The following is a 24854-nucleotide window of genomic DNA, read 5'->3' as shown; positions in this document are numbered from 1 at the left end:
TAAGGCTAGAAAATACACAGTATATACTGTCAGAGTTTGGACAAAGCGAGAAAGTAAGTAACACAAACATTACATCAGCAAAAGACAAGTTTTAATATATATATATTTTTAAAAAAGTTGGCTATGCATGTGCTGGGTTTGGACTAACAGTTGATTGACTCTTCAAACATGGAGAAGCATCACAAATGGGCCATCTGCATGTTGGCGGGCCAACTGGCGCTAGTGGCCAGATGGACACTTGATGCTTTCTTGGAGTGATACTTGGCGGCGAGCTTCACGGTCAGACGGCCACAAGTTTCACTGATAAAGTCTTCATTGTTTCCAAACGTAAAGTGGCTTTTCAAAGTCTGGACACCAAGCAGAGCACAATGTCTGTGCTAGAGTTAGAATAATATTGGAAGACTGCAAACCAAAAGTTATTTGTTTTCTGAAGTTTCACTGGAACAGTCGGCTACATTATTCATTTATTTTTGGTGAGCTGAACAATATCTTAAAAACGTCCTCCACAAAAAACATAATAATTTCAGGCATTGTCGTGTTGGAGTGACATTCATGTAGTTTTCCACTGACGTGTGGAGCTCCTTTACAATCAGTATTACACAATGAACATTGCTTTTCTTTGTTTGTGCCTTGAAAATACAATTTGTAAAAGTCAAGAATTTTTGACATGTTGTATTCAGTGTACCGTGAGGATGCTGACTTGGTTTGAAGATAAGTCTGATTGTAGAACAGTTTTGCCAGCTGGGATATGAAAATGTGGATGCTCAGTATCTCAGAACTGCAGGATAGAGGATGAAGGATGAGAGGTGAAATCAATCAAGTTCCTCACGATTCGATGGTGAGTTAGTGACTGTAAATATAAGCTTATTAAATTTGAATTTAAGTAAATATTATTGGAGAGAAGAGGAGTGATGTGTACTTTCTTTGATGCTGTATATAACATTTATTAACCTTCAAATATGGCATATGTCATATAGGGACGATAGCAGAAAGAGCGAGAGAGAAAAATCTGTGGTAACAGAAAAAAATGTATTTTAAAAAAAAGAAGAGGAAGAGAGACAGAACATTCTCCAGGAGGATGATAGTGTCTGGACCTATAGCTTGTGAGTTTAACTGAAGAAAGTTTCCTGATAACCTAACAAACAGGCAAAAAAAAAAAAAAAAAAAAAAAAAAAAAAAATATATATATATATATATATATATATATATTGCTCGCCTTGTTAGTGACCTGTCAATCAAAGGTAGCCCCGCCCCAAATCATACGATTCTTTATCTTCTATTTTATTCTAAATGGGGCCCTTATTTACACTATTAACATCATATTATCTTGAATAAGATTTTTTACTAGTGATTGAGACCATAGTGTTGTCCTAAAAAAAATTCTGAGGTAATAAATCAAGTGAGAAGTTTTCTCATTTTGTATTAAAATGAATGGACCTAAATGCTTTTGCAGCCTTCGTCAGTGCCCCCTGCTGGAATTTTCAGTAGAATGCAGCTTAAGCCACTTCCTGGTTTGCCTCCCTGCTCAGACCCGGAGGTTGCCGCCTGGTCTGGACCTATAGCTTGTGAGTTTAACTGAAGAAAGTTTCCTGATAACCAGTTTTTAACGTCTGTGAAGCAGGATTGTTTAGTTTATTGTGTTGTGTTGTTGGAATCAAGTCATTTTAATCAAAACTAACCATGATCTTTCCCTAAACCTAATCAAGTCATGTTTGTGCTTAACCCTAGCCAACTCTTAAAGGGATGTATGAGGTACTTTAACACAGTTAGAACCAAAATTCACATAAGGATTGTAAGGCTTTTGCAACCGCTAAACATGTACAAATAAGGTAAAAACAAAACATTTTATTCTCTAAACACTTGCAAAGGATGAATTGCACCTCTAACTACTCTGCCAAGCAAATTCATTATCGGGGCTCCGGTTAATTTGCATCTATCTAAATTAGGTATTTAAGCATACATATGGTGCAAAATCTGTCCCTTTCTATACAAATGAGCTTCATTGCATAAAAGCCCCAGTGGTAATAGTCACATGTAGTTACAGTGAAATTATTAGCGTCTTCAGAGAGCTCATGGTAAATTAAGCGCATTTATATATATAAGATTGACTCAAAATCCTGTATTTTAGGACTCCTCTCAGCTCTCCTATGTGTCATTTTTGGAAATACGGGAGAAAAAATTGTGCTCAGCTTCGAAACTTTATGGCCGTGTTTGCACTGTGATAATTAATAACTATAATTAGCACAATATCTTTAGTGAATCGGACCTTATGACGTGGCAGAAAGCTGTTCCAAGTGATCGCAATTCATGGTTGTTAGAACGCTTTTCCGTGATCCTGCACAGTGTACAACTGTAGACTGAAGCACAAACTTTATGCTGTGTGTATTTCAGGAACAGACTCAACATCTGCACTGTCAAACTTGAGTAAGATGTTGCTTCTGTGTTGACAGGCTGACCATGAAAGGACACATTGTTGTTATGCTTTAAGAACCTTCAGTGTACCAGAATGGCTGGCACTGAGCCACAACTATATAGGATCCTTCTGTCCTGTGTTCATTAATTCATTCTGCAGCATGAGAGAACCCAAGCCGAGCTCGTGTGCATTAAATGTGCATTGAACGCCACTTTTCTGCTTCTTCTTCTCCTTCATCAAACCACATCAAAAATGCGTCATATAAATGGCGTCATCAGCGGCTGGAATCCATTCTTTGTGAATTCATGCGTCACTCTACTACACTGTAAAAAAAAATCTGTTTAATTTACGGTAAAATACCGGCAGCTGTGGTTGCCAGATCATCACCGTAAAAAAATACAGTAAATGTAAATATCAGCAAAAACTGTAATTTATATTGAATATTCCCATTACTTTCAGGATAATTGTGTCATCATGGTATTTCTCCATTAACTTTACATGAAAATTTTATATTTTACCAGCAAAACTGTGTGTTTCCTACAGTTTATGGCGGTAGAATTTAAAGTTTTATGCTATTCTTTGATTTACAGTAATTAAAAGTATCTACTACGGTGATGTACAATGTTTAATTTTACGACCTATTTCTGATGCAATTTGACTGTGTTTTACTGTAAATTCAACCAACATTTTTTACCGTGTACCTACAGTCGATGGCAGGCAGGAGTACGGCTCAGAAGCTAAGCTATACAGGCTTGTTAGCAGTGGTGGAAAAAGTATTCAGATCCCTTACTTAAGTAAAATTACTAATACCACACTTTGAAATTACTCCACTACAAGTAAAAGTCCTGCATTCAAAACTTACTTAGTAAAAGTAAAAAAGTATCAGCATCAAAATGTACCCATTTAGGCTTTAAACACCTGGAAAAAATGCCTGTAAAAACCTCTGGGCGATTTTAAAATAACCCCCTAAAATTAAGTTTTTCCTTGAAATTCAACAGAAGTGTCAACAGTAGTGTTCCTACTAAATAATAGATTTTTCAGCCTCTGTAGCAGATAGAAATGAAATTCAAAAAGTATTTGAGAGCTTGCCTGTGGCTTTCATGAGGAGTTTATTTATCCAAACCTTCAATAAAGTTTTGCAACATTGACACTCCCACATGTATTCTGATGTATTTCATTGGCCAAGAGACCGAAAATAGGTGGAAAAAAATACAAATACTACAAAACGACGTATCCGATTTCTCGGCTTTTATGGTAGAAAAACACAACAGCGCCCCCGGTTTTAATGGTAGAAATGCGCTAATGCTTTCCCGGCTTAAATGGGTTAAAGCACTAATTATGCAGAATGGACCCATTCAGATTCTTTTATATATTCCAAATAATATATATTATTGGATTATTATAATTGATTAATTTATGTAAGCAGCATTTTAAAGTTGTAAAGATATCAACTACTTAATAAACTGTTTAATTATATATGTCTATATGTCAATATATATATATGTCTAATCTTTCAATAAACTTTAAATTGATCATGTTTTTTTTAAATGTTAAATCGTCACATGAAAAGCAACTCAAGGTGGCAGCTAATTGTAGTGGAGTAGAAGTATAAAGTTACATAAAATGGAAATACTGAAGTAAAGTACAAGTATCTAAAATTGTACTAAAATACAGTACTTGAGTAAATGTACTTAGTTACTTTTCACCCCTGTTTGTTAGTCAGATTAATTTATTGTTGGTGTTGGTCCTTTTTTGGGATTTGTTGACAATAACAGAAATTTGGAGAAAATTATATTTGTCTTTTATATATATGAATGAATTTACATATATATATATATTTACAAGTGTGTATTTGATGACTGAATTACATTTGTGTAATAGTGCGGTAAGTATTGATTGATTGATTGAGAATTTATTTGAACACAAAATAAAAGATGAACATTTAAAAACAAACGAACAACAATAAATACAAGACAACAACACAAATGAAACAACAACAAGACTCAACACTTATTTGTGTTCAAAAGGAGCCAAAGCTTATTAAACCCCTTCTCCCTATGTTAATTTACTATATTCAGTTATATAACAATAATATTTATATATATATGTATGTATAACACATAGTAATGTAGTTTATAAACTCATTATTACCACTATTAACACACATAACTTGTTATTAACTTACAAACACATAAGTACACATACACCCATGTAGTCATAATGAGACAACAATGAACAAACAAACAACAACACACAAAAAAGAAAAAAATAGTAACACATTTAAAAAATAAAACGTCAACAATAAACCATACACCCTTAATATAATCTGAATTATCAGTTGGTAAAAGGGATCTATTACAGGAGTCAAATGTGCACGATGTGTGTAAAATATGCAGTTGATTCATCGAATAGTAATTTTTTCATTGTAAATGTATTCAGCGGTGAGAAACGTGCCTTCCCCTGCTCTCCTCGTGCAGATGGCCGTGTTACAGTAGTGACAGAAACGCCTATTATAACCGTTATTACAATCTCTTTCCGTTTCAGGGGTGCTAATTAATCAAGCAGCATGTGTGTCATTGAGCTTGAGTTAAAAGCAGAAAATGATCATCAGCGTGTTTATCTGCCATTAATCCGAGTCATTTCCTCCCAACATCAGCAGGGTAGCTTTTACTGTTTCCCATCACAGTCGAACAAACATGATCCTGCTCATCCTGCTGCCGGTGAACAAGGCCGCACGTTTCTCCTCACATCCGCGTTAACCGGCACGCCCACACCCTGCATGTCAACCTGCACGCTATGTTGTTGTTTTTTTTGAATGCTTTCTCACTTAGTGACTCACTTACTTGCTCAGGAAACACGTGCACGTAATTGTACAGCAGAGTAAATCAGGACTAATTAGGCCGCCTGTCCTCAGTCTTATGGGATAGAAAATGGGATCTGTTGCTACTGTAGTTTTCCTTTGATCAAGGCCTGTCAACACACACACACACACACACACACACACACACACACACACATTCTTGTACTATCTTTGTGAGGGCCCTCACTGGAATAGTGACTTCCCTAGCCCCTTACCCTAACTCTAAACCTAACCTTCTCCATCACAACTAAATGCCCAACCCTAAAACAAAGTCTGAACTCTCAAAAAAGCCTTTAAAGAAGTGAGGACCGGCCGAAATGTCCTCACTTTACAAAAATGTCCTCACTCAGTTGGTTAAAGTGTTCCGGTCCTCACTATGTAGGAAGTACAAGAACACACACACACACACACACACACACACACCCTTGGACTTCTATCTTAGTGAGGACATTCATTGACATAATGCATTTCCTATCCCATTACCCCTCAAACAGGCCTTTGAAGTAGTGATGACCTGACAAAATGTACCCACTTCCCAAAATGTCCTCACTCTGTTAGTTTTAAACCAGCTATGGTCCTCACTAAGTCCAGAGTACAAGAACACACACACACACACACACACCCTTGGACTACTATCTTTGTGAGGACATTCATTAACATAATGCATTTCCTCTCTTCATCTGTTATGGTCCTCACTAAGTCCGAAGTACAAGAACACACACACAAACACACACACACACACACACACACACACACACATCCTTGTACTTCTATCTGTGTGAGGTCCACCATTGGAATAGTGAATTGAGGACCGGCCAAAATGTCCTCACTTAAAAAATAATGTGTTAATAAAAATGTGTTACGGTCCTCACTATGTAGGAAGTACAAGAACACACTCACACATTACAAAAATTGGATTTGTATATCTACTGGCAGGTCTATTGTTCTCAGATGCTGTAATTAAATTAAAGTGTGATCCATTTCACGACTGTATTTATGGAAGAACAGTGTCACTTCTCGGGCTGACATGTTTTATAGGAAGTCATCATTCATTTGAGATTCCCTGTTAGCCACATATTAAAGGGCTGTGTTGTGTTGTGGGCGTTGGTCTGGAATCTCTGCAAGAGGACAACTGTTGAAGCTAATTTGGTGGAAAACATATGGGAGCAACTAGCTGTACCCATAGTTAACAATTCAACTACCTCAGTCTGAGTGAGGAAAATACTTCATGAATGAAGTGATGGTTAAAACTTTCCACCTGGATTTTTTCTTCCTCTTCCGGACGCAATTTCGTCCCGCTACTAGTCCTATAACTTGAAGAGTTGCAGGACAAATTATATATCAAAACGTGCGGTTTGATCGGGATCGGTGTGCTATTACTTTTCTCTACAGAATATGACTGCTGAAAATTTTGCATTGAAATGAATGGGACGGCCGAAAAAAAAATGAGCAAAAAAGAACAATAATTGGAGATTTTTAAACGTCTACTTCTCTGGCATAATTTCACCTAGAGACTCCATTTAAACTTTAAACAGTAGACACAAGTCTTGTGTATCGGTGTATTAATCCACGTTTCGATACGTCATATAGTTTTTTATCAATCCCTGTTCAATGACCATGATAATTTTTGGAGAAATTATGAGATTATAATGGGTGTGTATTGCACGGAATGTTCGTGTCACAGTGTGTGACATCATCGCCAGAGTGTAGAGGGAGAGAAAAATTTGTCAAAAAATAAATTTGAAAACTGCGCTTCAGGCCGCAAATTCCACTCAACAGAAATAATGTATACATAGAAACGTAGGAAAATTTGTCTTCTCACTCACAATCCTCTGGTAAAGCTGTCAGAGTTATAGTTTGGGCGTAGGACGTACAGATGATCCACCAACATGCACCAACAGCCTCATTGGCTCCCATATTAAAAACGCAAGATTTCTGAAAAAGGAAGATGTAACAGTTTTTTTAGATCCCTCTAACAAAGCAATGATAGCTATTATGGTTTTGCCAAAAATGCTTTCTTTGCGAGGCCAGAAATTCCGCACACTCCTCCAGATACACGTTTCACACACACACACACACACACACACACACACACACACACACACACACACACACACACACATTTTGAGGTTAAAGAGCATAGTTTGAAATCTCTGAAGAATCTAATCATAGTGTACACACACCGGCAGTAGCCCCGGTGGCCCTTTCAGAATTTCCCCAGAGGAAATTTTCTAGTTAGAGTTGTGGCTGGAAACAGCTGGAAACAGTGTTGATGGAAGCTGAGAGTGAACCAAAAACAGTAAAGTTTAGGGCAGTGAAACCAAAACCATCGTCATGTTTCCAATAATTTGAGAAGCAAATTAAGTGCAGTTTGCAAACTGGAAACAAAAAGTTGTCCATTTGACCAATCTGTGAGAGGAAATGGAGAGGTCTGGGTTTTTACTGTTCTCAGGAAATATTGGCCATATTTCGTTCTGTCAGGAAATAAAGACAAATGCACAGTAGCTCATAAGGTTGGAACTAAATATTTTTTACCTCTTTCCATGAAATGATTGTGATAATGTGATTTATTCATGACAGATAAAGTGTATATCTTTATCTTTAGTATAAAAAGGCAAAAAAAACAATTTCGACAAAAAATGACTTAGGCGATTATTTTAACAGTGTGACGAAATGTGTTTCCATATTTGGTGAGTCAACTCTTTTTTAACAAAGGCAAAAACCACTGCAAGTGAGCGTTTTCACTTAGCTATTTTAATGAGATGCTTCAAAATGAGCATAAAAATAAGCAAATAGAAACATTATGAGCTGAAAGATGCTAAAGCGCTCCAGAGTTGGATGATTCCTTGTGGACCGCTCACACATTACACACAGTCAATTGATCTATTGTTAATATAAAAAATGTGATCATGCAGCTTTAATGGAATCTAAATCCCATTTTGCTTGTAAGCACAAGTATTTTGAGACGTACCAGGAATTGAAACGATCCTTCCACCAACACTTTCTGTGAATACCCCTGAAATTAAGATGATAAAATAAGTTTAACGATCTCTGTGAGTAAATAAAAATACACAGTATTAAACTCATTATGTTACCCAGTTAAACAGGCTCGGACTATGTATTTAATAAGCAACAACTTTATGGTGGAAAGATGCTTCAGCAGGCTTTAATGTTTGGACTCCACATGAGCTGTTTTTCCATAGAATTTTATTTCCAAAAAGCAGTCAGAGAAAAGTAAGACAAGCCAGTCAAGTACAACAAAACAAATCCCCCGGAGGGAAGAAAAAAATAAAAGCTGATAAAGACAGAAGGCCTGATGATATATACAACAGCAGACATCTTTTTGGTGTTGCAGTACCAGTGAATCACTCGACAAACTCATGGTATTCTTCACATAAGATCAAAACAAATAACAAAATAAAGGTTTTTCTTTTAATGGACAGAGAAGGTTCTAAAAGTCAGCTAAGGCACACAGAGCCTCCCCGGAAAAAATAACGGGGGAAACGTCAGTTCAGAGAAATTTGTGCAACGGTTGCTCAACAATACATTCCAGCAAGAACAACAACAATCTGGCATGTGATTTTCTCTGAGAGGCAAATAGGACAAGGTTGTTGTCACAGCTGTCCAAAAACACTGAAACAGGTTATGTACTTTGATCAATAAACACCATCAATTCACTCTTTGTGCCCAGTTATCTGACACTTCAAAAACTCTTAATAATTCAATGTCATTTTACCACATCTGTATTTACATGTACAATACCTTTGAACAATATTTCAATACAAAATACCTATGTACATCTTCTTCATTTGTTAATCATTTTGTTACAAAATAGGACTTCCACATTGAGTTACATTTATTTAATTCACCTTTTTCCAAAACTGTCATTGAGCTTACATAATAATATGTATTGTGTGAAGTAGTTGTTCTGAGCACGGTGGCACTAGAAGTTAAAAGGTTGGCAGCAGAAGCCGGCCAGTGAAAAAACAAAAATTGTCCTTTACAACCCCGAGCCCAGAAACAGTGTCGATGTGAGAGGGAGAGGAGTGAAGAGACTCTAACAGACACATCTGACAGCGAGGCAAGGTGAACTCGACGTTAATGAACAGTAATGTCTCTTAATTAGCCTGTGCGGGAACACTCACTTAGCTCGTGTGGTGGCTAAACATTGTTGACAATCACAGATTGAACTCTTAATTGACTTCAGATGAAACTTATTTCAAAGTAAAACAAATATGCGAGCGTACCTCTCGTTCAGAATGTGTTTTGCGAGCTACCCTCGGCGTAATTAACTCGTCTCAAATGTCCGGAGATTGTCTTGATGGCAGAAAAAAAGGTACTTCAAATGTAAAGTTGATCTAATAAATTATGCATTTTGCAATCAAGACACGATATAATATTCACTTGAAATTGTACATTATTGTCACAGCATGAAGATCACGGCCACTCACTATCATTCTGAACCGTAAAACACCTAGAAGCACAGATTCCTTCCATTCCAGACGGCGTCCGTTGTGTTCGCTTGTGAAGTTTTTGTTCACCTTTCGCTGTTTGGTGAGGTTGTTAGGTAGCTGACCTCTGACCTCTCGGGTCAGGGTGGCTTTCTCTTGTGATGCACTTGGCAAACAGCCATGTAAGAAAACCAAGACAAGAAGATCTATTCAGACAGGACAACACTGACTAACACACAGGTGCGGGCCATAAAAAGGTACAGTATAAGTTTGGGGTGTTGGCCTTTGTAAATAAAGGCGGCTTTCTTTACAAAAAAATATTTATCATGCTGCCAAGGCAGCGTCGCAGTTATTTAGTCACTGACTAAAAATATCAGTATTAATATAAACTTATAAATAAATAGCGACTCATGGACTCACCACCCCCTCATTCACACAACTTTTGAGATTTTTGTAAAATCATATACAACATAGAGTGTCATTGAAATGACTGGAAGAAAGTAAAAAACACTAAAAACGACAATGAGAATTTTAAGGTCAGCTTGAGATAATTGTGGTTCAAGTTTGAGGCAGGTTGGTAAGAAAACCAAGACGTCATCTGCCTGTCACAACATCTGGGTTTCATTAAAATAAACCTTCACTACGTGTATGTTAAGTCTTCAAATTATACTATAATACAACAAACACTAACGAAGCATTTATGAACTGAGAAGACTAAAATGTATAGGGCTGCAACTAACTGTTAATTAATCTGCCAATCATTTTCTCCATGAATTGATTTAATTGTTTGGCCTATAAAATGCCATAAAATAGTGAAAACTGTCCATCCTAGCTCCTCAAAGTCCAAAGTGATGTCTTTAAATGTCTTGTTTCGTCAGTCCAAAAGCCAAAGATATTCAGTTTAATAACACAAAACAGAGAAAAGCATGAAATATTCATATTTAAGAGGCTGAAATCAGGTTTTCCTGCAATTTTTTGCATGAAAAATGACCGATTCATCGATTATTAAATAGTTGGCGATTATTTTTCTAAGAGATAAGTCTTCTAATCATTGCAGCTCTACTAAAATTCTATAATAAATTTCTATTATAATCCAAATAGGTATAATTATTCTGAAAAGGCCTCTGTATTTTGCATTTCTCTTTTTCCATATTTATGAAATGTGATTGCAGCAGATGGTTAGCCGGCCTCAACAGTTCCACATCCTGATCAGGCACTGAACTGAGACACATTTTACTGCTGTTACTGTTTTTTTCCTACTGATTTACAAATCGAGTCACTGAAGTATCAGAAACTCAATAGTTTTGAAGTAATTAGATTCAATAATGCTAAAATATTCCTTTAAAATTTCTCCATAAAGGGGAAATTTGCTTTTATTGTCGCTGCATTTTGAGTCGTTCATTTCGGTTTTGTATTTGGGTGTTGTGTTTATTTTCTAACCCTCAGATATCGTTTCATTTTGCTTATGTGGACATACACTTTAGGGAGGCACATTTCTCTCAGTACCAGGCTACCTCCTCATACTGCTAAGGCCTTTTTGCAGCAGAACGTCTTCTGCCACCAGTGTCACATGACCGCTGTGCCCCGTGCAGGGCTTTAAAAGCTGACTTCATAATTCATTCAGCAGCAAAATAAATGCTCGAAAAATTGCAACGTTTGATCACAGTAAAACTCAGCCATGAGAAGAAAAATAAATACACTGAGAAACTGAAATAGCAAAGCCAGCATAATCCCCTAAAAGGAGGAACCCCGTGGGAGGATCTGAAAATCATTCTCCTCGCTTTCTGTCCAGACACCCTCACCAACCTCCCGAAGAAATCCGCTCTCTCTTTTGTTTCCTTCTGCTCCCGAGACAGAGGAAGAACACTTTTTCTCCCCTCGCCCGCGACGAACCCCTTAAATAAATAAAAATCAACAGTGAATCTCCTGTGCCGCGGCCTCCTGTCCAGCTGGAGGCCTCGCTGCTACCTGATTCGCCCATCTGCGCGCGGCGTTCCCAGCTGGGATTTGGGGTCTGGGCTCAGGGAGCTCCAAGGGTTCTTGAGGCAGGCCTGCATGACCGGGCAGGCGGTAGGGCCCACGGCGCAGACGTCAGCTGCCTCCCACAGCTCGCCCACCAGGCTGTCTAACCAGCGCTCCAGCTCCGGGCCGGTCAGGGCCGCGTTCCTCTTGGCCTGCTCCACGTAGCCCAGGCTGACCGGGATGTTGAGCACCGGGTTGAGGCCGTGGAAACTCTGCTCCATGTAGCTGTTCTTCACCGGGCCGTTGTGGAGCCTTAGAGTATCCTCTGGAGAGACGTGGGAAGAGACAGAGAAGGAGATAGTTGATAATCAGTGGTCAGACGGAGAGAGGGGAAACGAGTTGAAGGGAAAAGTAAGAAGGGAGACATGAATGGTAAAATATCAAAGCAGAGAACGTGATTTGCTTTGTTATTATCTGAGCAGCTTAAACTGGTTGCTAATTTGCTCGGATTGATTTTTACGACTGGACTACCTAATTCCCATTCTTTGATGTGGTATGTCAAACCGCCGCAGTGCTGACTTTATGGAAACGGTCAGAGTCAGACGCGCCCTCATTCTTTCTTCCCATGACGGTCAAGCCCGGCAGCAAGACAGAAAAACGTAGACACAACTTCCCCTTAAAACACTTTCTCCACCCTGAGCTCCACTGAAGCTGTAAATTCCTCACTGGTACTCTAACTGGGGCGCTGGCCATCCTCTCTGAGCATGGCTGAGCAGACATCAGTGCTTTTCATGCACTGGTGACAGAAAAGATGCAGTCAGACATGAGGTGCTCCACCAGGCAAGGCCGTGTCTATAGCATGCCAGCTAGCTGTGTGGTGGCTGTGAAGCCGTGCATCTGTGAAGAGCTCTGTGTGTGTGTGTGTGTGTGTCTGCTGCTGCCAATGCGGGTGGAAGGCCACGTCATAAAGTTTTACTGGCAGTGCATGTAGGAGGGGAACCTGGTGCCAGACATGGCAGTAAATTAAAGGAGGGTGGATGGAACAGCTAAGACGAGAGCACACATTACAACGCAGTCAGACAAGCATACAAGAGATTATTACATGATGATTATAAACGCCACTTAAACACTAGATAACTCCATACAGCTAGTAATTATGCATCCTTATATTGTAAAACATGCAGCATGTTTACGATTTAACCCAATTTAAGTTCTTAAAGGGACAGTTCCTATTTTTTGATGTCATAACGTTGGGATAACTTCCCTTTTTTATTTTTTTTAAATTATTTTTCTCTCTCTTAATTACAGCTAGTAATTATGCATCCTTATATTGTAAAACACACAGCATGTTTATTATTTAACCCAATTTAAGTTCTTAAAGGGACAGTTCCTATTTTTTGATGAGGTACACGGTCATAACGTTGGAATAACTTCCCTTTTTTTATTTTTTTTAAATTATTTTTCTCTCTCTTATTTACAGCTAGTAATTATGCATCCTTATATTGTAAAACATACAGCAGGTTTATGATTTAACCCAATTTAAGTTCTTAAAGGGACAGTTCCCATTTTTTGATGAGGTACACGGTCATAACGTTGGAATAACTTCCCTTTTTTTATTTTTTTTAAATTATTTTTCTCTCTCTTAATTACAGCTGGTAATTATGCATCCTTATATTGTAAAACATACAGCATGTTTATGATTTAACCCAATTTAATGTCTTAAATTTTAAGACATTAAATTGGGTTAAATCATAAACATGCTTAAAGTTTAAGAGTTTAAGAACGTTGGAAGTTATTCCAACGTTATGACCGTGTACCTCATCAAAAAATAGGAACTGTTCCTTTAAGACTTAAAGGGACAGTTCCCATTTTTTGATGAGGTACACGGTCGCACAAAAAGTTGGAATCATTTATTTTTCAGACACAATCCTCTGTTAATGGTGGTTTCGTTTTCATTGTGATTTTTGGAATATTTTGATTGATAAAGTTTTGAGAAGATATACACTTTATACACTCGTGTTTTCATTTGTTTTTTTCCCTTTTTTATTTTTATTTTATTTTATTTTCTCTCTCCTAATTACAGCTAGTAATTATGCATCCTTATATTGTAAAATATACAGCATGTTTATGATTTAACCCAATTTAATGTCTTAAAGATTAAGACTTGAAGGGACAGTTCCTATTTTTTGATGAGGTACATGGTCGCGCATTAAGTTGGAATAATTTTGTTTTCAGACACAATCCTGTGTTTATGGTAGTTTCGTTTTCATTGTGATTTTTGGAATAGTTTGATTAATAATGTTTTGAGAAGATATACACTTTATACACTTGTGTTTTCATTTCCTTTTTTTCCCTTTTTTATTTTTATTTATTTTATTATTATTATTTTTCTCTCTCTTAATTTTACCTTTTAGTTTTTGTCCATTAAAGTACTATTTTTTTGTTATTCTGAGGACACATTTGTTTGGACAAATATAATGATAACAACAAAAAAAGCTCATAAGAGTTTAATATAAGAGATGATATCTAGACATTTCCATGTTTTTTTTATAATGATTTTGGTTATTATCAAGAAAACCATGGCAAATGGTAGATATCAGAAACAATTTCTGTTGTTGTTATTATATTTTTTCCAAACAAATGTACCTTTAGTTGTAGCAGGCATTTCAATGAACAAACTGAAGAAAAAGAGTGGTCTAATATTTTTTTTCCATCACTGTACACTCCAGTATAATCATCTCACAGTACTTTTTTCTATTCCAACTTTATGAGCAACAGTGTACTTATGGACTTGGTAAGATTTTGAAGTTTTGATGAGGTGCTGACTCAGCCCTATGGTCATTTTGGGTTGGAGGCTGAACTGTATTGCTTCATGGTAGGAGTGTGCCCATCCCATTTATATCAATGAATCAAGACCTCTCCTGAATAAACAGGCAGCTGACTCCCTCTGATGCTTCTAATCTTATTCCTGAACCACAGAAAACAATGCCTTGTGGTGACACAGCGTTAAATTAGTACCAGGCAAATTTCTCCACCCTTACATCAATAGGAAAACTGAGCATAATGAAGCTAAACACCCGTAAAGCTAGAGATGAATATTTAACTCACACTGTTGCACAGCAGACCCCCCCAACAGCCCCGCAGAGACTCAGGTCGAAGACAGAGCTGTAACTTTAGTTGTTGTTTGTCCTCGTCATTAAAACGGCTCAGTGAGATTATTAAACGGAGAAAGACGCGATTATGCCGAAGCTGGCGTCTCAACTCTCATGTGATTTCGGAGCCAACCGGCTGCTTACGGACGACAACAATGCAGCCTTGCCCCTTATCCATGCTGCCTGATTGATTTAATTGTGTCATTGTTTTTGGAAGGCTAAGTGCACTGTTGTTTAACACTCTGTTTAGTGTGTATGAGCAGCTCGCTGGGTTATTAAGGGTGACTTGATGACAAACAACCAGGGTCTGCAGAGTCCCGCAGGCTTGATTAGAAAGGGCATCGCTGCAAATACGAGGCTGTGCATGTGTGTGTGTGTGTGTGTGTGTGCAGACATTGTAGAGCACCTAAAGTAGCAATTGTTTTTTCACAGTGAATGCAAATAGTCTGTGACACTATGCTGAAAGAAAATCCTAAGGATGTACTCTGAATATAGACTTGGTCTGTCAAACATAACCACTGTGTGTACTCAAGCTCTGTATATTTATTCACAGAATCTATGATATGAACTACTGATCTGAAGATTCAGAGCTAAAATGAGCCTGTCCATCAGATTTATTAAAGTACTAGTAACCATGTAGTGAACTCCACTCTGCAAATCTAATTCTGCACTGTTATTATAGTATATATGAGTTTGAGCTCTCTAATGTTGCACCTTCTGACTAGTTTATAACTTTATTCTGTCTATTTTATTGTATTGGTGTTGTGCTGCTGCTGGAATTGCAATTTCCCGAGCTAACCTTCCTGAGGGATTAATAAAGTTCCTACCTACCTATCTACATCCTCATTCCCATAGTGCATTGCTGTTATTTGACTATTGTTACCTGTGCATACAACTTTGATCAACATTTCAACGTAGGTGGAGTTAATTTAACTTTAAATCATATTATAGTATCTTTCACACTGCAAAAAAAGACATCTATGAAAAGATCTACAAGTCTGCACTAAATCTATGCACTAAATCTACGCACGACACTTTGCTATGTTATTAATATTATTACTATTATTATTATTATATATACTGTTGCTGCCTTTACTATTATTTCTATATACTGTAATATACTACTATTATTATTATACCGGCCTTACTGGCCTTATTTATTATTATTATTATTATTATTATTATTATTATTATATATTATATATCATATTATTTTACTTAAAATTACTTTATTTATATTTTTCATTTTATTTATTTTTATATTGTTTATTATCTATTATTACATATTATATTATATTATATATATTATACTGTACTATTATTATTATTATATACCGTCTATCTATCTATCTATCTATCTATCTATCTATCTATCTATCTATCTATCTATCTACCTATCTATCTATCTATCTATCTATCTATCTATCTATCTATCTATCTATCTATCTATCTATCTATCTATCTATCTATCTATCTATCTATCTAGTTAGATTTCCAACTTGTTTCCTATCACAATAACTCGTATATTCAGAAGAAATAAACGTGGGAACTTTGATGGAAGACAGCATTAAGGCCCACTGTTCATCAAATGCAGAATGATTCTAAAGTCAACAAATAAGCCTGCTTAGTAATCCTGATCTAAATATTGCTCCAAAATAATTGTGATGGTGATTTCTGCCACAATCCAAACAGCCCTGGTATGTAGTTGGCATTCAGAGCAACACTTTAAGTACTTTTTTTGATGAATGACTATCTGTTAAGGATCAGCGCAGCGGTGCAATAAGTCTAGCAAGGCTATTTGCACAAATAACATAATCAATAGTCATTTTGTGTTATGATGAAGCTGAAACAAATGGCAAGTGCTAGTTACAAATAAGCCTCCTGAGAGGCTGTCTCAACCTCTCCCTCACCTTGGCGTATGGGCTGGTGCTTGTTATAGGCCATCGGGGCGATGAGGAAGTGCATCTCAGCCACGGGACTCCAGTGGTGCAGGATGCGGACGCTCCACACGCCGGGCCGCAGAGGCTGGTTGAGCGGCGGGCGGTAGTGGGTGTACTCGGCGCTGGCGTCGATCAGAATGTCGTAAGTGGCGGCGATGACGTTCGTGGGGTCGATCCACACCACGGTGACGGTGACGTTAGGACCCTTGCTCCACTTCTGCATGCCCACCGTCTCGTCCATGGGGCCCAGCAGGCCGCCGAAGTTCCTGAACAAGCGCTCTTTGGCGTCCCACTCAGTACCGATCTGAGAATAAGGAAATGAGAAGAGGAGAAAACAGGAAGAGATGAGTGAGTGACAGAATGAGGTAAGAAGAAAGACAAGGAGAGGAGCAACTGCAAAAGGCACAAAAGATGAACGCATATACATTCACTGCTGCATCAACAGTAGTGCAACATAAATAAGTAACGTACTTTGCATGCACCATTATACCAACTATAGTATTAAGATAACCAATATCTGCATTGAATCATCATGGGAAATAATCTCAGCATGCATTTTTCATCAAACAGCAGCACACTGCAGCCCAACCCTCCACACAGCCGTTATATAATGTTATAATATGCAAAAGGCTGACAGGCCTGATTGTTTTGTCCTGCAGCCTAAAGGAAACACGGCTAATGAGGAAGTGCCTTAAACCTGCATTCTCTCTCATGGCCAGTAGGGGGCAACTCCACTGGACAACACCACGCATGCTCAGTGGGCCGCGTGACACAGAAGTAAACCGGGAAGTTAAAAGACTTTGGTAACACTTTACAATAACCATCTAATTAACGTTTATAGATGGTTTATAGACCAATTATTAACCATTTACAAAGTGCTGTACATAAGTAATCTTTAAATGTTTTCAACCAATTTCTTAAAGGTATATGCATCATTTCAAAACCATTAGCATACTTAATATGGTGTTAAAAATGTTATAATGAGTGCAACTAAAACTATTAATAAACTATTAATTATAATTTAATTGTTTGTTAATGGTAAAGTAACTATAAACTTACATTAATATGCCATCTAGTTACCATTTATAAGTGATTTAGTTAGTTAAACATTAATCAAAATATGTATTCTCCATTCTAAATGGCCTATATACAGTTTATAAATGATGATTAAACATTAATAAACTATCTGTTTACCATTTATAAATGATGGTTATTGTAAAGTGTTACCAAGACTTTTTTTGCATATGCACCAGGCAAACAATTCTCAAAATAGGCGCCATCTTTGCACCCGATATCGAGTTATAACAAGGGGCCGACAGATAATCTCAGCATGCATTTTTCATCAAACAGCAGCACACTGCAGCCCAACCCTCCACACAGCCGTTATATAATGTTATAATATGCAAAAGGCTGACAGGCCTGATTGTTTCGTCCTGCACATTTGAGTCTATTTGTCCACAGTCGCTGGTACTGTACGTCTGAGTATATCTCTGACAAGGAACATGAGAGGCAGGCGTATGACGAGACCCCAGCCAGATCCCCTCGGGGTGAAGATCAAATGCATGCCTGTTTGCTCTCTGAACGCATTTCACAGAGGCAATGAAGAGCAGGATCCAGTGTGAGCAGCATTTGTCCTGAACACAAACTACAGTGGAGAGGATTACAACCTGACATCAGTGGAAAAAAAACCAACAAAGGAAAAAATACTGACAGTCTAGGGAGCAAACTTCCATAAAAATGAGGTTTTAGTGCTGAGAATGCTGCATTCTTTGTGACGATTTTGATAAATAAACAGAATATAAAAATGTAACAGATAATACCAAAGTCAAATATATCTCTGGTGAATTATGAGACATACACTGCCTCTGGCTGCAGAACATGAAGGTAGCTGCCAGCCTGCTGCACACTGGAGGACCGCCAGTGGAACACTGAGCCAATTTAAGATTATTACGTCCTGTAAGCTTACATAATTAACATTTAGTATACAAATTTGTTTGTTTGACTGAACTGGGATTTATAGGTCATGTCTTTTAAACTTTTGATTTGACAACAGAAGGCTTGATTCTGCTGCTCTGAATAGAGTCTCTAATTTAACCCTTTGATGCACAACATGGGTCTAAAATGACCCGACTGAGTTTTTAATTTTCTATATCTTTGCAATAAATTAATTTCATCATTCAGTATTCCAGGTTTTCCTCAATCAATTTGTTTTTGATCATCATACATCCTAATTTTTTGTTTTTCATTTCTTACTTTTTGCATGAACACCCTGTTTGTATCACTACGCTTCTAATGCACAACATGGGTCAAAAATGTCATTATGGGGTATTGTGTGTATAATTTTAAGGAAAAATGAATTTAATCAATTTTGGAATAAGGCCGCAACATAAAAAAATGTGGAAAAAGTGAAGTGCTGTGAATACCTTCCAGATACACTGTATGTGTGACAAAATGATACACAAACATGTTAAATATATTAAATATATGAGTGTGGAAAGTAACTATTTGAAACAAATTACTATTATTATAGTATTAGGTCGTTTAATTTTAAATCAAATTTGGATGAATGAGTCATTTTTGACCCATGTTGTGCATCAAAGGGTTAAATGAAATAAAGCAAAAACAGAAAAAAGAAAATATGAGACCAGGATAAATATATCAGTCCAGATAATTGCCTTTAATGTCTACATTGCGGTCAGGACCGTAATGGAGGAGGCGTGATCTGTGTGTGTTAGATTGCAGAGATTGCAAAACGGTGCGGTATGCAAAATGAGACACATGAAGCGATCGAGATTGATGGGGGAGATTGGGTGATAGATCGGGAGGCAACACACACACACACACACACACACACACACACACACGTGCGAAGACAGTGAAAGATGTCTGGGGTGTTGGCAGAAATGTGAGAGGGATGGCGGCTTTAGCAAACGCTCATCCTTACAATGATAGCTGATTAACACGGCCTCACCCTGCTGGACGATCAATGGCTGACTGGAACTGACTCTGTATTACATCCTTTGAGAATTCAAATAGCGTTGTACAGTATAAATAGACATTACTTGCATAAATTAGACAGTGTGTGTGTCTTGGCCATCCGTAAAAGACACCTCACTTTCATCTCAATTATCGGACTGACCTCTGCCATTTCTGCCCCTTGGACCTTGGCTCTTTTCTCTTTTAAATTACTAATCAACTCTCTTGTCTCGCACCTCTGTAGCTCATTACTTTATTCAAGGCTGACTCGCTGGCACACATTACATCCCCGATTGATTGGCAGCACTCTCGTTCTGAGCCCCAGAAAGAAATGAAGGGAGTATTGACAGAGGAATCTCACTGTAATCCACTGGGAGAGAGTCTGCAGAAGGCAGACTAAAGTTAGAGTTGTGAGAGGGAGATTCTGATGATATTCACATGCTGTAGGTAGGAGGGGACCCCTGAGACTTACTTCTGGTTCATGCCCGTGGTTTATTCGGCAACAAACATCAACTAAGTGCAATGTAAATTATGTACAACTCATGCAGTAGACCAACTTCCACTTTTTCGAGCAGTTTCAGGCCAGGCGAGTGGCTTTTACTCTCTGCGACAGCACAGAAAATACTGTATACAGGCTATTCTACCAAGCAAAGTGTAAGATACATATCGACCTATTATATTTTTATGCAGACAGCCTGAGGTCCTCACACCCACGCCAAGTGGCAAACTCTGGGTCTGAAAATGAAGCCAATAGGGCTGTTTCCATTACAGTCCAATACCCGGGATGAGGTGTTGTCTCACTCGCCGAAACGCTCCTAATTTGAATATGAGCCGTCCTGAGCGGTCTTTTGACTGGACTTTTTCTGGCTCTGTCGAAGAGCAGGGACGTTTTTCTCCCCTGAAAAAAAGCCTGGTTGCTGATTGAGTAGAACACTAAGCAGGATGTGACGTAGTACTCGATGCCACAACAACACGCGCCATTTGTAAAAGCCGGCAAGTAGCAAGTAGTCACAAGCGACAATAAACAAAAGCCCCTTTCATAGTGTGGTCTCGCAAATCCCCAATATATTGCTGGAAAGATCTGTGCCGGCTTTTCGACTTAGGGCGTTCATAGTGATTCTGCAAAGGCAAAGTGATTTCCTGCACTTTCATAGTGAAGTCCGGGTCGCGGAACAAGGTGCACAGTAGCACAGTGCTAATAGGCTAACAGTTAGCTCTGTAGCACTACAGTGTGTATGTGCTAACAGGCTAACAGTTAGCTCTGTAGCAGTACAGTGTGTATGTGCTGCTGCTGCAGGAAGTGTTCACTTAGCAATCTCTGTTTGGTCACAACAAGCACCAGAATCCATTTTGGAATAAGGCTGAAACATAAAAAAATGTGGAAAAAGTGAAGCACTGTGAAAACCTTCCAGATACAGTGTATGTGTGACAAAATGATACATAAAAATGTTAAATATATTAAATATATGAGTGTGGAAAGTAACTATTTGAAACAAATTACTTTTATTATAGTATTAGGTCATTTAATTTTAAATCAAATTTGGATGAATGAGTCATTTTTGACCCATGTTGTGCATTAGGAGGGTTAAATGAAATAAAGCAAAAAGAGAAAAAAGAAAATATGAGACCAGGAAAAATATATCAGTCCAGATAATTGCCTTTAATGTCTACATTGCTGCAGCAGATTGTGTTCACTTAGCGATCTCTGTTTGTGCACAGTTAGCCATGCGGGTCAATTCACGATCACGATGTTTACGATCATGGAAGATGCTGTGCATAATTAGCCATGCTGCTTTTTTTATGATCAGCTGCTGGGCGATATATATATCGATAGATTTTTAAATGTGATATGGAATTAGACCATATTGCATATATCGATATAGTTTTTTTCAAATTTGTGCTGTGATCCTTGCTCCAGTTAGTAGAAATATGAAGTACCATTAAAAAATAGCATAAATACTAAGAACAACAAGAATGAAACATGAGTAAATGTACATACAGTATATTCATCATTTTATAAATTATACAAAAATAACAATACACAAAAATCACTTACGGGATTAAATTTCAGAAAATCAACTAATATAATATTTGATATTTATGATTAGGACTGGTGTTGATGAAAAAAAAAAAACAATGACACGAGAAAATAATATTAATCTAGAATATTTCTAAAGCTTGACTTCGGAAATGACTTGGTTTTAGGAGTGTGTTTAAGTGAAACCAGTGTCAAATTTCTTATTATTTAAGACTTTTTTTATTTTGAAAAAAACAAAAAGGTACTCCTGTTGTTATACAGTATTTATGTTCACCTAAATAAACAGTTTCAATAAAATTACTTGTGTCATGTCATATTTGGCTTCGACTTTGACTGAACATTTGCTCTCACTTAGCGATAAAAATATTGGGATATATATATATCGAATATCGATATTCAGCCTAAATATATCCGGATATGACTTTTGATCCATATTGCCCAGCCCTAAAACATATATGCCGATAACAATAGAAACTGATATGTTGGCTGACCGATACATGACAATGGATGACATCACAGTGTCCACTTCTTTTATACAGTCTATGGCAAACACATTGTCATCGTCCACAAAGTTTATCGCTTTAAATAAGCAATTACTCTTCTCTGCGACTTAGGTATCAATCACTTGGTGATTAAATCCAAGCGAATACCTGCAGGAAATAGATGGAGCCACCAGTAGTAAGAAATCTTTCTTCCAGTGTGACAGTGGGTCAAACAGGGATTAACTTGTGGCCCATTTTCAGCCTCAGGCTCCAGCTTACGATGACCTCCACACTCAACCTGTCCCTTGCTGCCTCTAACCAATAAGCTTTGGCTTAAGACCAATACCCAATCAAGCCTTATGACCGCTCACCAAGTTGGAGGCTTATGACCTTCTCTCACTACTTAGAAGAACATGCTTTTGTGCTACTAATGCTGATCTGGCAACCTCATTGTGACCTCTATCCCCCTTTTTTTCAGTCACTCCCATCTCTCTGCCGGCCTGTTTACTCACACTGTTTACTCACTTGAACCAATTACTCAGATTTTCCATTCACAAACAGCAATTACTCACAACAACTGCTAATTTTCACACATTTAACCCTCATTTTCCTCTGCTGTGTCCTGACAAACAGGAGAAACTCACATCTGACATTAACTCCTACATAATACATTTTTACTTTTCTCCACCGATGCCCCATTATTCATAGTGATTACCCATATTATGTGTTTCATCCTCTGCTAAATTCTCGACCTCACTTAATAGAAAACATAAAATGCTTCCATCTCATAATCCGCCCTTTATTCCATTTCTTCCCTCTGACCCATCAACCCTGCAGACCTTTTCTCCACGTTGCCGGCACGCCGGCGCCCACACCTCCATTAAATAAGACAGGTCAATATAATCAGGCAGCCACATGGACAGTCCCAGTCTACATCTGGCCCTGTTTAAAACCATAGGGCATCGGTGCCCCCCGAGGCCCTGTTCAGAGGCTTATTAGTGGCACTTTCTGTGCGGGTAATCAAACACAGGTGCTCGCTAGCTGCACCAGAGGACTCCCCTGGGACACGTTTACACTACGGAGCGACTATGAGTAAGACGGCTGGACGCTTGTTAATAAAGACACACTGTGGAGCAATGAGGAGGATGGAGAATAGAGAACAGGGATTTTTGTGTGCTGTATCAAACACGACTTAACCCTTAATAGGGCACTCATTGAAATACTTGCAAATTTCAACCCTAGAGAATATTGGAGGATATATTACATAAAGCCAGAATGTGTAAAAAAACAACAACATACGGACCCGGGGCACTGCAAAAAAGCCAACTTGTATTTTTTGGCCTAAAACAGTGATTTCAGTCGGTAAAACTTGGAAATATAAATTACTGACATTTAGGGCAATAATGTAAGTTAGCACAACAAAGGAAGCCAGTTGTATGTTCAAAAACAAGTTGGTGAGTTGTTGTTACTTATATCTTTAAGTTGGGGTTCACAACAAGGGACAATAGTTCTGCTAACTCTTATTTCTTTGTTGTGAAATTCGGTCATTAGCGAAAGCTAGCGGCTAACTGATGCTAGCGGCTAACTGATGCTAGCAGCGCTGCTTGTTACAGCTACAAGAGTAGCCATTAGCGTATCAATGCTAACTCAAAATTGTGGTCGCAACATTAGCTGACATTCATAGCGGCGTTACAATCGTGCCAGAGACATTCAGAGTTGAGCCAATTAAAAAAACAAAACTTAAAATATTTAGTTTAATTGTCCAACTTAAAATTTTATCGAAGTTTGTTGCCTTTAAATTTTGAGTTCACCCAACTTTTCTTTTTTTGGAGTGGGGAGGGGGGTCATATTTTGAGAAATAAATTCATGAGATTAAAGTGGCAAATCTACGAGAAAAAATGTGCAGATTTATGAGATTTGAGAGAGTCTGAGAGAAAAAAGCTTTTTTTCCCACACTTTTTTCGCGTAAATCTGTGATTTTTTCCACACAGATTTGTCACTTTAAATCTCTTAAATCTGCGACTTTTTTTCTTGTAGATTTGCCACTTTAATCAAGTAAATTTGCAACTTTTTTCTTGAAATATTTTTGTTTTTTTATTTTGGATATCCGCTAAAGTTACCAAATACGGTTCTTCGCCCGATAAAGGGTTAAATAAATAGTTTGACTTTTTGGAAAATTACAGAGAAAGGGATAGAAAGATGGACACCACTTTCATTACTGTATGATAGATATGGTAACTGGTTAGTAGGGCTGGGCGATATATATCGATATAAAACATATATCGATATATTTTTTAAATGTGATATGGAATTAGATCATATCGCATTTATCATTATAGTTAATTTTTTTCCTTCATATATAAATGCTGCCCTTACTAGGGTTTGTCATTTTGTAATGTTCGTTATTCTTTTCTCATATAAATATATCTATTACTCCTGTTGTTATACAGTATTTTTGTTTCCTTAAAAAAAACGGTTTCAATAAAACTACTTATGACATGTCATATTTGACTTTCACTGAACATTTGCTCTCACTCTGCGCTAAAAATATCAGGATATATATCGTTTATCGATATTCAG

General features: G+C 37.6%; 1 protein-coding gene across 1 annotated transcript in view; it reads right to left on the bottom strand.

Moving 5' to 3' along the window:
* Positions 1-8462: 8462 nt before the first annotated feature.
* Positions 8463-24854, bottom strand: part of LOC131989124 (xylosyltransferase 1-like) — a 130455-nt gene continuing 114063 nt past the window's right edge. The window contains exons 10-11 of the mRNA XM_059354351.1: positions 16749-17082; positions 8463-12011 (exon numbers count right to left, since the gene is read on the bottom strand). Of these exons, the coding sequence (XP_059210334.1) occupies positions 11689-12011; positions 16749-17082 (657 nt within the window). The 3' untranslated portion in view covers positions 8463-11688. The remainder of the gene's footprint in view (positions 12012-16748; positions 17083-24854) is intronic.

Source organism: Centropristis striata, chromosome 1 (assembly GCF_030273125.1).
Source record: "Centropristis striata isolate RG_2023a ecotype Rhode Island chromosome 1, C.striata_1.0, whole genome shotgun sequence".
NCBI classification, from domain to species: Eukaryota; Metazoa; Chordata; class Actinopteri; order Perciformes; family Serranidae; genus Centropristis; species Centropristis striata.
This window is presented reverse-complemented; position numbering and strand designations above follow the sequence as displayed.